This window comes from Halyomorpha halys, unplaced genomic scaffold (genome assembly GCF_000696795.3).
Source record: "Halyomorpha halys isolate HHAL.00 unplaced genomic scaffold, Hhal_1.1 Scaffold1049.1, whole genome shotgun sequence".
Classification (NCBI taxonomy): Eukaryota; Metazoa; Arthropoda; class Insecta; order Hemiptera; family Pentatomidae; genus Halyomorpha; species Halyomorpha halys.
Window position 1 is genome coordinate 180,595 of NW_027106174.1, and position 14,432 is coordinate 195,026.

Consider the following 14,432-nt stretch of genomic DNA (forward strand, 5'->3'; position numbering starts at 1 on the left):
AATTTTAAATAATTAATAACTGCCTATATCTTCTGTTATCTTGTTTCTTGTTATTTTGTACTTTCATTTAATCATTATAGTTGTTATCTTGTTTTTTGTTACTTGCCTTGATGAAGCCTGAAATTCTTGCCGAAACGTTTACACTTATAAGTAAGCTCTTTTATTACTTAAATAAGTTCTTAACGAACCGACCTCCTATTCATCTTCTCCATGTCAATAATCCACGGTCAACAATTAACTCTTTATTATAATAAATAATTATCTGCCATTTCAGATTTCGAATGCGGGCCCGGGACATGTCAACACAGTGCCTTAATCACTAAATTACACTACTCCCTATGGCTTGTATAAGCTCTTAAAAATTTCATTTCGTATGATTGAGAATTTTAAGTTTTTCGTCAGAAAATCTTTAGGAGTGAATTTTAGGAATCTTCACTTGTCCTGATTCGAAGATTTTGGCCCTCCACCAATTTCACTTTGGCACTACTCCAAATAGTGGAACACATGTTCCAGCATCTAAGTAGCTGATCACTTATTTAGTGAAAGCCTCATACTGGAAATTATTATGGTGCTGTAAACAATTGTCCTTACTCATTGGTTGAATAAAAACAAGATTACTAGCTTTAATCATTGTTTTTTTTATTTAATGATTCTGTTAGGTATTCAACATAATTACTATCCACATTATCACAAGTTATAGTGTAATATAAGCAATGTAGCTTTTTGTAAACGTTGTTCTGATTGAATTTTTGAATAATTAGTTATTTAAAAAGAATTGTATTTAGTTTAAATTTTATAAACACTGCTCTACAGTCTCCTTTAATCATGTTGATCTTACCCCTGTCGAACAGATCCGCTACCTTAGACTACATCTGGACAAACAACTAACCTGGAATCCTCACACAAGCCTGCAAAGACAGGAAACTGCACATCGATTTCGACTTTTACAGCACTTACTGGACAAACGGTCTAAACCTACAATTAATTACAAAAGAATAATCTATATGACTGTAATAAGGCCAATCTGGATACGGAGTGACATATGGGGTTGAGCTTTGGGGCTCCACTTAACCTTCGAATTCCTCTCGTATCCAATCATTGCAATCCAAAATTCTTCGTAAAATCCTCAATGGTCCCTACTTTGTCACAAATAAAATCATCCGCAAAGACCTCAATGTTCCATTTGTAACCGATCTAACCCGAACCAGATATCACTCCTTCCATTAGAAACTCCATAACCACCCAAGCCCACTAGTTTCTAATCTTGCTACCTCTTCCATTTCTGACAATCCTCTGAGGCGCCTGAAAAGAAGATGGCCACGAGACCTGCCAATGTAAAACATCATTAGAGTGCTACCAATGGGTAGTTTCTCTACACGCCAATAACACTTCAATTTAACTGACATCAAATTTACTAAATGCATTATAATGTACAGTTGTAAATAACAATAAATAAATTTAAAAAAATATATAAAAATATTGTACATTTATTTACTTATTTTTGATTCATATTTTGTCATAACCTGGAGGCAAGATATACTTAAACTAGGTTTATAGGTATGGACTACAGAAAAACTGAACTCAAAATTTATCCAACTTGATTACGAAATACTCTGTGGAGCCTGGAATGTACTGCACGGATGTCTTTTTCCATGTAGAACATGTTTTTGATCAAGTCTAGCTACCCGGGACAACATTACAAACTCTGTAAATTCCTACTTTCTACATAATTTCTCATAATCCGTTCCTATCTTACAGACAGATTATTTAAAATAAACCATAATAGTTCCTATTCACCCCTATTCTCTCAAGGTAGAGTCCTCGATTCCATCCTCATGAACAGACAATAACAGTCTATACAGCTGACATCCCAACCAATCCTAACACTCTCCTTTCACGTATGCTGATGACACATACGTGCTCGCAGTTAATAATAACCCTTTAAATTGCATCCCAAACTCTCCAACCCAACACAATCTTCGAAATTAGAGGATTAAAATAAATCCCAAGAATCTCATCAAATCAACTTTACCCTTCGTCATAAACTTACCGATTGCCCTATTGTATCCTTTAATAATGTTGCTCCTACCCCTGTAGAATAGGTCCGTTACCATGGACTACATCTGGACATATGACTAACTTACAATCCTCACACAAGACTGAAAAACAGCAAACTGCACGTCGATTACGACAATTACAGCTCTTACTGAACGGTATAAACTTCCAATCAATTACAAAAGATTGATCTATACGACTACAGTAAGGCCTACCTGAACATAGACAGTTGAGCTTTGGGGCTCCACTAAACCTTTGAATTCCTCTCATATCCAATCCTTACAATCCAAAATCCTTTATAAAATCCTCAATGTTCCTTACTTTCTAACCATGCTTCCTCTTACATTCTTGACAATCCCCCGAGGTGTCTAAAAAGACTATGGTCTTTAATATCTCTAAATTAGAAGATTTCGTGACCATAGTCTTTTTAGACACCTCGGGGGATTGTCAAGAATGTAAGAGGAAGCATGGTAAGAAACTAGGGGATTTGATTTGAGTGGTTAGAAAGTTTATAATAGAAAGATTGATATCTGGTTCGAGCTAGATCGGTTACAGATGGAACATTAATATCTTTATTTATGACAAAGTAAGGAACATTGAGGATTTTGGATTGTAAGGATTGGATATGAGAGGAATTCAAAATCTTCTAATTTAGAGATATTAAAGTGCAACGAATAGATAATTTATCTACGTGTCTATATCATACTATTGTAATCTAACAACACATTTACCATATTTATTTTTATGTACATACAGTTGTAAATTTAAACAATAAAAAAAATCAATAATCAATCATTAAAAATTCAATAGGATATTTATTTTTAATAAGAAGAATAATTAAAATGTAATTAGTTATTAATGTAAGTTATCATATAACAATGCCTACATAATAATATGTTTATGTAATACTTACATGTTCTAGCCACACATTTGTAGTTAATATCTGATCCTTCAAGTTCTGAAAAAATAAGAAAAGAAAAGTTGAGTTACTCATTTTATCAAAAATATTTTTTATTTAAAAAATATAAAATGTAACCGTATAAGACCCACCGGACCGTTCTCGTAATACAGAAATATATCAAAAATATATTATATAAAATGTGTATTTTATATATCATTTATTGCATTCATTCTAAATTTTAGATAGTAAGTATATGTTGTATATCAATTGTTAACCTGACAGATTCTGAAAGTGCAAATTTTGTAACATTGATTAATAATAAAAAATTATAATGATATCTTATGATTCCATTTTGTTTATAAATTATCAGTGGTTCAAATTATGATTACGAGCACCTGTGTGCCGCGGGCTATACTGGAAAGAGTAAAGGATCATTGGTATACCACAGTTCGTCACAAGTTGAATATTGCTGTTATGTTTATTTTCACATTAACACCATATTTATGTCTTAAATTTAACATGTAAGTTATGTTTTTTTTAAAGTTTTATTCTTTTTGTGTTTTAGTCAAAAACCTTGACAGATAAATATTTTTCTATTGTCTAAGCGCGCTTAATGTAAACAAATTTCATTCATTCGTTCAGTTGATATCACCTAAAACATTTGCCGTTTTATTGATTATAAACAAGTTTACATTAATAGAATTGATTTATAATCAATAAAACGGGATTATAAACAAGTTTACATTAATAGAAAAATATACTTTTTTGCCAAACGCCTGAGCCTAATAAAATATTTATAAGCACATGGCCCTGCTGTTATATACTTCACATAGGACACCCCAGGGGAGTAGCAGGTGATGTCCTAACATCCCCAGAGATGAAACCCTACGAGGGATTGTACTCTGCATGTCTCCCGTTCTAACAAAATTCTATGAAACATATTTTTTTTTTTTCCACATTCCTCTGTAGCTTATTCCTAACTCTTAAGTTATAAACGAAGGCCACCCTTTTAATCTTATTTCTCTCACAAGATTGGCTAGAAAGGGAAAATGCCAGGTGAGTACAATTTACACAACTGACGGGGCTTGGTAAAGCTAATGACCTTTTATTTAAAAATTACCATTTATTTAATTTTACTGGAAGATTATTGATTGACCGTGTGTAAAGATGAAAGGAATATGGTCCGGGTGCGGTAAAAAAAAACTCAAATAGTAGAAATATAATATTTTAATGAGCCAACGTTTCGCCCCACGTTGCAGGGCTATTTTGACGGCAGTCAAAACAAAAAAAAATCAAGTTTTTTTTGTTTTGACTGCCGTCAAAATAGCCCTGAAGAAGCCCTGGAACGTGGGGCGAAACGTTGGCTCATTAAAATAGTATATTTCTACTATTTGAGTTTTTTTTTACCGCACCCAGACCATATTCCTTTCTGTCATCATCTAGGAAAAATCTTTCACTCCTAAAATTAGTGGCACTGTACAAAATTATTTTAGTGGCCCACATCTCTGCCCATTGAAGGAACAACCTCCCCTTAATTACTAGCAGTAATCATAAAATACAAATATTATTAGTAAGGTTGACTAAACAGAGCCTGATTCTAATGGTGATGCGTCACTGTTAGATAGCACCTGGTCCTAATGCCCCGAGGAAGCGAGGTATAGTGCTAGTGTAATTAATGCCCGCTCGAGGAGAGGCATTAACGGGCAGGTCTCTGCTAATTTGATAGAGCTTGTCTTATAACCTTCTCTACTCACTCTCAAAGGACATTTGGGACTTTTTTTTTTTAATAAATTTGAGATACTTAAAATATTTTATTAATTTATTTCTTGAAATTACAAATATATTTAAACTAAAGCAAATACGATGAACTACAATGACATGCAAGATTTGTGAATGAACTATCTATGCGACGTACTCCAATGACATTTCTACGTTATAAGATCTAGAGGCCTTCTAATCAGACGCCTCGGAGGAGTATCAGGTAATGAAGAAGAAGCAAAATTAGAAACTAGTGAGTTTGGGTGATTAGGAAAGGATTGATGTCTAGTTTTAGCTAAATCGGTTCATTTTGGGTTATATTATTCGTGATAAAGTAAGGAAAAAGAAGAGTTTCAAGAGGGAGTTTTGATTATATAAGAGAAGAATTCGATGACTTAGTGGATCCTAAAAGCTCAATTCCGTTAGTCCAAATAACCCTTATTATAGTTATGTAATTTATTGAAAGATTAGACCGTTGTGTAGTACATGTTGTAACAGTTGGAATCGAATGTTTCTTGTCATTTCAGTTTTATATGAGGATTTCAAATAGTTTGTACAGTTGTAGTCCTAGGTAGCGGATCTATTTGACAGAATAAGGGGGATATTATTAAAGGATACCCTGGATATGTTCTCTAGTTTTGATATCATTCTTTAAGGGTTGGGATATGAGATTGGAGAGTTTTAGATGCGAATAACAGTTATTTATTCACTGAGAGCCCACATGTGTTATCGGCATACTTGGAGAGGGCAAAGTTTGGCCGGGTTATTATGTTGACTTTAAAGATTGGGCAGAGGATGGGACCGATTATGCTACCTTGAGGAACATCAGAAAACGTTCATTGTTTTACTCATTTCAATACTTTATATTTTATTATCTTTACTTTGTTGGGAAGTGCGGTGGCACTATGGTAAGGCACAATGCCACAACTATAAGTACTCGGGTTCGAATCCGGCTGGGCAGATAATTATTTTCTGTTACACTGTAGCCGTGAGTAAACCCTGGGGGTTCTGGAGCCCACCCAGGCAGGGGGGACCCCCAGCCTCATAAAGTGGGTACCTTTAATTGGGAAACAATTTGGCAGTCGAGCATGATTCTGACTAAATCACTTCCTTGCACAACGCTTGGTCAAGTTGCAGTGCTTCCTTACAATGCATTGCACCCTTCATGGGTTGTAATGGTACAGATTTTAATTTTAATTTTAATATCTTTACTTTGTTACTTAACTTTACTTATTATGTTTAACAATCGTCACCTAACATTTTACCTGTATATTTTTTTTCTTAACAATATTTTATTCATTTATATTTCTTTATTGTATCTATCGTTTCAATTCTTCATCATATTTACTATATTGTCTTCATTATATTATCTTAACTGTACTATGAATCCGTATATAACATATATATATTAATTAATTAATGAATTACGCATTTCTATTTATGTTTCCTAGAATAATTATCATAATTAGTAATAGTATCATACTTCTTCATCTTCATATTTTGATATTTTATTATCTTTTTCTTTTATTTCACTTATATGTAACTGCTTTAACTGTCATCTCCCCCCACTCTATCTCATGTCCCCGGTTTTGGTCTGTTCTTAATTTATTTCTTACTATTAATTTTTTAAATTATTTTTGCTTTTAACTTTTATTTATTTTTATCTTATTTCCGCCTCTGAGTGTGTACAATTTTTGTTTTATATTTCTGTCATATCAACTTTTCCATTTTTACGTGTTATTACGTATCCTATTTCATTAGTCACATATATTTTCTTTCTCTCAATTGTATTTTTTCTTTCTATAATTTTAATTTTTAAATTATTAATAAACTAATATATATACATTTTTTTGCATTATATAACTTCAAATTTTTATTTTATTTCCTTAATTATGTTATTTTTACTTACTTATTCAATTATATACACATTTTATTTTCAATTTTTTATTCACTTTAATTTTTCAGTACTCTTACTGAGAACTACCGAAAAAAATACATGCTATATATCGTTTAAGTATTTTTTATTCACTTTAATTTTATTAATTTCATTCAATACAATTATTAAGTCATTCTGTTTATATTTTATTTTATTTTTTTGTATTCATTGGTTTTTATTTTATTCTTTGTTTTTAGTTCTAATGAAGGCTAGAAATTCCGGCCTAAACGTTGGCACTGTTAAATAAGTTATTTAAACTTATTAGTGTTATATTTTGACCGCACCCTCCAACCATCCTCTTCTCATATATAATTTATTTCTTTATATATATCTGTTGCAGTCCGTCTTAATATTATTTCCTTTTTGTTTATTTTTATATAACTTTTCGCTTATATTTACATCATTTTTAAGCCCACCTTAGTTCGTTATCATACATTGTAATTGCATTTTTAGTTGTTTTCTATCTTTTTTAGCCCTGATTAAGTTATTCAAAGTGGGACGAAACGTTAGCAAATAAATAGTTGAAAAATATTTTAATTCCTTTTTGACCACATCCATCTCCTTCATATTCAGTTATGGTTTATAATTTTTATTTAAAATTAAATAAATAAGTTAAAAATTAAAAAAAAACTTTAGCATTGCTGGATCATGTATTTGTATAAGAAAAGATAAAAGCTTAGAGAATGCCAGCCTATGTACTTGTTAAAGATTTTATTTATTTATTTTTTTTTACAGTACCAGTCATTTCGGGAAGACACATAATCATCCAACATTTTTAGTCCAAAACTAACGGTACCATTCATGACACTGGAATTGAAAAATCTGCTATGGATAAGGGTTGGTATTTGCCAAGGGAATAGGGGGTCGTTAGAAAACCACCCGGGCTTAATTCCGGCTCAGCATTTTGCCGACAAGTGAAAATGAGGCTTGAAAAAGTTGTCCGAGGTTTTTGCCACATTTTTATTCTTCCTAGCCACGAATCTTTATAATTGGATCTGCCGGGGGCTGCTTGTTAAATAAACTGATCCTGGCCTTTAATCCCCCTATTTTTTACCTCTTTTTCCTCCTCCCTCTTTTTTTTTGCATCCTATTTTTATTTTTAAAAAATAAATATTTACCTAACGTATGCAGAGAGGTATAAAGTAGAATATGGACATTAAATTCTCGTCAATTTAACGCAATGACTGCAAATTAATGAAAATTATATTTAAAGAGAAAGTTGTAAACAAATAAAACAAATATAATTTTATGAAATATATTACTATGTTTTTTTTCTAATAGCTCTCCAATTAAAGCCTTTTAATAAACTGAATAATTGTTATGGAAAGGTCCGTTTCCCAAACGTTTTATTTTAATTTCACAATACTTGTGACAGTTTCCAAAGAAGTGAAGGATGTCTTTCCTTCGGAGTTACAAACTATCATGTATCCACGGTTTTACACTTAAATTGGGTAATTCGTCGCTACGTAGGAAGATCAATCGTATCAATACTAGATCAAAATAATCATTGGAACAAAGTAATCGTGAAAAATTTCTCCACTTAACATTTTCTTTGTATGCAGGCTTGAACTCGGTTGAAACAGAAAAGCCATATTTAAATGATATATATTACTTTATTAGGGGTATTCGTGATGTGCTAAATGTAAAATGTTTTACCATATTAAATGTTATAAGTATAAGATTGTGAGCAGCCCTATTCAAAGTCATGTTAAATGCATTAGAGCTCCTAGCGGATTTTATGGGCAACTTGTTTTATAAACTTTTCTTACAAAACTTCATGTTATTGTTTACTTCATGTTCTAAGTTTTGATTAAAGTAATTGATTACAACATGCCTAAATTGAGTGAAAAGTGAAATTTTCACTACTGAGTGTCTTTTTTTAATCTTATAACTTGTGAGGAAGAGAATCAAGATGTGCTGATTGGCAACTGTCAGTACATTATTATAATTGTCATGGATTGTTTTATTAGATTTAAAAATATCCAAAACAATACTAATACAAGGCACGAGAAATTAACCTTACACAGCAACAAACAAAATTGTGACGAGCCCAGCTGGTCTGTTGCGTGACGTCATTCTCCATTTAACAGACAAAGGAACAGACTCTCGACCATGTAATAGGGTATTCATGATCTTTAGTTTAACATGTTAAAGCGTGTTAAATGGAAAAAACTCATGTTAAATGGAGAAATAATTCCTTCCTTTGTCATATTAAAACGATATAACATATAACATGGTTAAGAGTCTGTTAAATGGAGAATGACGTCATGCAACAGACCAGCTGAACTCGTCACCGTTTTATTTGTTGTATTAGATTACTTACTCATATTTTTTGTTTTGATTGTGTTAGTATTGTTTTGGATGATTTTATAACTAATAAAGGAATGGATGACAATAATAATAATGAATCAAAACATAGAAGTTTTGAAACAATGACATGAAATTGTGGAAGGAAAGGTAATAAAACCAGTTGCTCAAAAAATCCACTAGGATCTCTAATGCATTTAACATGACTTTAAATAGGGCTGCTCACAATACTACCTATAACCTTTAATATGGTAAATCATTTTACATTTACCTCATCATGAATACCCCTACTGTGTTATATCGTTTTAACATGGTAAAAGAAGGAAATATTCTTCCATTTAACACAACTTTTTCTATCTAACATGTTAAAGCGTGTTAAATGGAAAAACTCATGTTAAATGGAAAAAAATTGCCTTCTTTTGCCGTGGTAAAACGAAATAACATGTAACATGGCTGAGAGTCTGTTACTTGGTTTTTTTAAAAGGAAAATGACGTCACACAATAGACCAGTTGAGCTCGCCACCATTTTTGTTTGTTGTGTCAGGTTAGTTCTTTCATGTTTGAGCTAGTTATTATTTCATACCCCTGTTATTAAATCACAATGGATAACTTTAATAATACAACGGAGAAAAAAAGAAGAAGAGGTATTAGCAGACCACCTTGTGTTGGATAGGGGGCGATTTGAATTTGAAAAGTAAGCTGGGAAGGAGGAGCTGAAGCTTCGTAAAATCAAAATACAAAACAAATTTGAATTAAAAAAATTAAAAGTAGGGCCTTTAAAGAAGTCCGATTGACAAAATAATTGAACTTAAAAATATTTATAATTATGTATATATTCTTACTTATGTATGTATTATTTATGTATTATTAATTAAATAGAGCAATTATACTTTATAAAAAGTGGAAATGATTTAAGACCTCAGCAGCCACTCTCGCTCAAATAGATATAAGCTTTTTATTTTCGTTCATGATTGATTTCATGTCAAATCAACACATTTCTAATACTTTTTTTACCTCATTATCTCATAATCTAATAAAATTTGACACCAAAGTAGTTTCCGTAAAGCTTCCTGGCACCTAAGAGGAACATCCAAGTTTTATTAAATTATTTTCACCAGTTTTGAAATTATAGCTCTATAGTTTTCTAATCAAATCTATCATATCAAATATAAATAGGTAAATTAAAATATTTAATTGTAACTAAATACCTATTGAAATGCCTGTTTTGTTCTTTTGGTTACCTTGTATTTAACACCTAACTTCGCCCCTAACTCGAACTAACTTTCTGGCCTTATGTGACTCCTACCGGTATTCAAAAGATACGAAGGGTAACTTTGGACAGGATAGGTGTCACAACTCCCAACTAACTTCAACAGGCTTCCTCCTTCTAACGTGATCCTCAATTATACATCCTTATGATATACATTTTTTTAGAGAGAGACTCGGCAGTAATCATTTAAATTACACATTTTATTGCTTTACCAATAAAAATAATTTTTCGGAAGATCGATTTGAAATCGATGGTCAATGACTTAAAGAGTTAGTTTGGAAAAAGAGTAAAGTATCTGAATAGGCAGTTTTTGGGAGCAGATTACACACATCATTAACTACTTAGTTACCGAAACTTCGTTAAAATCGATTTTATAACTGGGATATATTTTATTAAATCTATACTTAAATCTATAAAATGTGGATCAGCTACATTTAGTATTTCCTTAGAAAGATACGTTATCTTTTTTTATAAAAGAGTTTTTTTTTTTCTCTCTAAGGGTTACATCTCAACAATTTATAGGAAATAAAAATACCCATAAAACTCTTGCTATCGTTTTAATATCATTTTGACGTTTCGGGCTCACTGTCCATTTTTAAATCAACTTCTAAAAAAAACACAATAAATTATCAACAATTTTAACATTATTCCATATATTCCATTTTTATCAGTATAAAAATCTTCTTTTCTTTTCTTTTTTTAAAATTAAAAACATCTTATATATTATAATTAACACGATTTATCTTACTGATAATATTATTAACATATGTGAGCATTACCATTCAACACTTTTCTCATAGTACTAGTTAATAATAGAGTGATAGCAAAAAAAAAAATCTAAATTATATTATCATATAATTATCAAATAATCGTCATATGTATATAATAATCGCTATCTATAAAAATAAATTAAGTTTAAACCTCGGGCCGCCCATAGCTCAGTGGTTAAGACACAATCTTACCAATATGATGTCTATTGGCGGTGCCGGTTCGAATCCGACCTGGGACGTTGACTTTTTTCATTGAATGGCGGTCCCACAAAATGAAGAGTTTTTTTGACCCCCAACCATGGTTAGGCAGTAAAGGACTCCAATGGGAGTCTTGGCCGAAAAAAAAAAAAAAAGTTTAAACCTAGTTTTTAGATTTAATTCACTCAATTATCATTATTTCCTTAAAAATAACTATACAAATGACATACCCTGTTTGTCTCCTATGTTTTCCCGAGATCGGTACCTGCACATTGGTGAGGTAATGAATACTCCTATAATACCCCTATAATAAATAATGCCAAAACAGTGCGAACTCTAATCGCGATTAGTTATATTGGTTGTAGATATTGTTTTTAAAACGGACGATGAGTCAGGAACGACATCAAATTGGAAATCAAAAGATGGTAGGAGTTGGATATCAATTGATTTATTTTTAAAAAAATAATACCAGTCTCAAGAAATTAAAAAAAAGTTTATACATAAAAATATTTATTTTTCAATGTGGGCCGTAATCCAGAAACACAATTTTGCTCCTACTCCAGGAACTATAAAAAAATGTAGAGCTTACTCCAGGAATATCTTAAAGAAGATATCATCCCCAGGACCATATTCATTCCCTTTTTTCTTGTACTTACTTGAGCAGCTTCGACTCTTGAGTGTTGAAGTATCTTTTGTTCAATATAATTCCTGTAGGAAACTCTTAATCTCTTTTTCTAGACACGTGACATTTCTTATACTACTGTCTAGTAAAAAGAGTGAAAACATGGTCAATTTGAGTAAATATGTTTCTACCATAATTCTGCCACACGTAAAAATGGTACACATCTCACAAGCTGTATATAATAACTCTAAAGAATAATAATAATACTAAATTCCAAAGACAACCCCCCCCCCCCCGTCAATCGAAATTTTTTTGTATTTAATTAATGTAGAATCATGGAATAACATTTTCAGTAATCTATAATCGAGACTAACTTAACTAACAGAATAATATTATTAACAACGAAAAATTACCCAGAAGACTCCACGATCCACGAGGACTCGGCAACAGAATTTTTGAAGATTATGTTGATTGTTGTGTTATTGTGATGTTAGGGCAAAAAATTCCACAAGAAGAAGAAGGAAAAAGAAATGACTACGCGAACTCATGAAAACCTCCAGCACTTGTCTGGTTCTTTTTCAAGCCCCCCAGAACGTTTCAGACTTGAAAAACGACTACACCATTGACTCCCAACTTTACGGTATCTAAGTTTAATTTTTTGTTGTAACCCAGACTATAATGCACAAGTTAATTTATTTTTAAAAATATACATATCTATCAATCAGTATCATCAAAAAATAGTTCCATTCTTTATTTTAATCAATTATCAATAGTACTCCATACATTTCGTCTTTACTTTGTATCAAGTATATTAATTATTTTTATTAAAAATTCTAATTAACATTATTAGGTATAAATAACAGTAATATACAAAGTACTGAACCCCTAAACCTTTATGGGTTTTAGTGGTACTAATTTTCATGTTTTAAATTTCAATGAACATTATTTTAAATATGTTTAATTTATAGATTTGTATGGTTAATAAAATTGAATAACATTTATTTTATTTCGAAATATTTTTCATTTTGTCATCTATTCTGTCGTTAAGGTCTCCTTGGTAATCGCTGTTGGAGAAAAATAAAGTTGAAAAAAAAAAATCATAAGAAACTTGTGTTTTAAATTACTTACCTACTGTTACTAAGAAATTAATAAAAGATATGTTAATAATCTCATGATGCATTAACCTATTATGAAAATGATAGTTGTGTTATTTCAGCCAGGATATATTTTTTATTTAATACCAGATTGGCCTGGTGGCCTTACATGGTTGATATAACATTACATATTTTTTTTAACAGTTAGTTTATAGGGGGTATAGTCTCATAAAAAGATACATATAACTATGTACAACGTTATAAATAAAAAATAATATAAAATAAATAGATAAAAATAATAATTTTTAATAAGAGAGAAATTTAAAGCTAATAAAAAATAACAATATTCTTAGACCTAAAAAAAAAAATTGCCCTCTAATGAGAAAAAAAGAACAAAAAAAAGTTAATTTGAAAAAATGGACGATGAGAAAAAATAAAATAATAATAAATAAAATAGAAGACAGGATTGGTAAATATAGCAGTCTTCGGGTTCTGGTTTGGTTTCCCAAGTTGTTGGTCACTGCTCCTTTAACTGTCAGTAACTGGGAGCAGAACTTCATGAATCTTCTTTTGACGTAATCCTCAATTGATTCCATTTGGTATTTTCGATACGATTGGATATGTCTTTCAATCCAAGGAGCATACATTGCGATTCTTAAGGTAGCCAAGGTATACTTCATAGTCAATAAATTTTAATGAAAGGTTTTTTTATTTATTCTATTATTTTATACCATAGTATAAGTAATTGATACATATTAAAAAATATTCTAGATCTTTGAGATACTGGAATATCTATTTTAAACTGATGATATAACTCGGGTTCTTATAAAATACTATTACGATGTTATTCACATTGATAAGTTTTTAAAAAAGTTTTGCAAATATTTTAAGAAAACAAAAATCAGCCTGATTAAGAAGAACCCTTAGTGCATAAGAGACAAGAGTGAGAGCTACAGTACAAGAGCCACTTAACGTAATACATCCAGTGTGACAAATCTAGATCAGCTTTACGAGGCAATTTCGTTTGATAAGGGGCTGATTGTCCCTGATTCAGTTTAAGAGCCTTTGCTTAAATTTCGGAAGGATCCGTGACTTCTCGGCTACTGTCGGGGTCAATACAGGGGGGGGGGTTGGAGACCCATGGACCAGTTTGTAGAGTTTGTCTTCTACAAACTGTCTCTGTCTAGTCCTATATGTATTACATATACATGTGTATTTCAGTCATATGGTAGTTATATTAAAATATGTTAAAAATAATCAAAAAATTTCTAAGATTTAAAAATTATTCTGGTTAAATCTGATAAAATCTAATGAACTAAATTATTAATGTTTTACATAAATAATTACATAATAATTATTAGTCTAAATCAGGGTCGTTCGATTAAAATCTACCGTATTTTTGCACATAAATCTAAATAATTCGACAATTATCTAAAGGATGTAATTAATGCATACATTAAAATAAAGATAATAAATAAGTAATATGTATATGTAAAATGTAACATTTATAAAAAGTAATAT

General features: G+C 30.9%; 1 protein-coding gene across 1 annotated transcript in view; it reads right to left on the bottom strand.

Annotated features, from left to right (window-relative positions):
- Positions 1-14,432, bottom strand: part of nAChRalpha2 (nicotinic acetylcholine receptor alpha2) — a 171,280-nt gene that overhangs the window by 104,900 nt on the left and 51,948 nt on the right. The window contains exon 2 of the mRNA XM_014432358.2: positions 2,969-3,013. Coding sequence (XP_014287844.1) covers positions 2,969-3,013 — 45 coding nt within the window. The remainder of the gene's footprint in view (positions 1-2,968; positions 3,014-14,432) is intronic.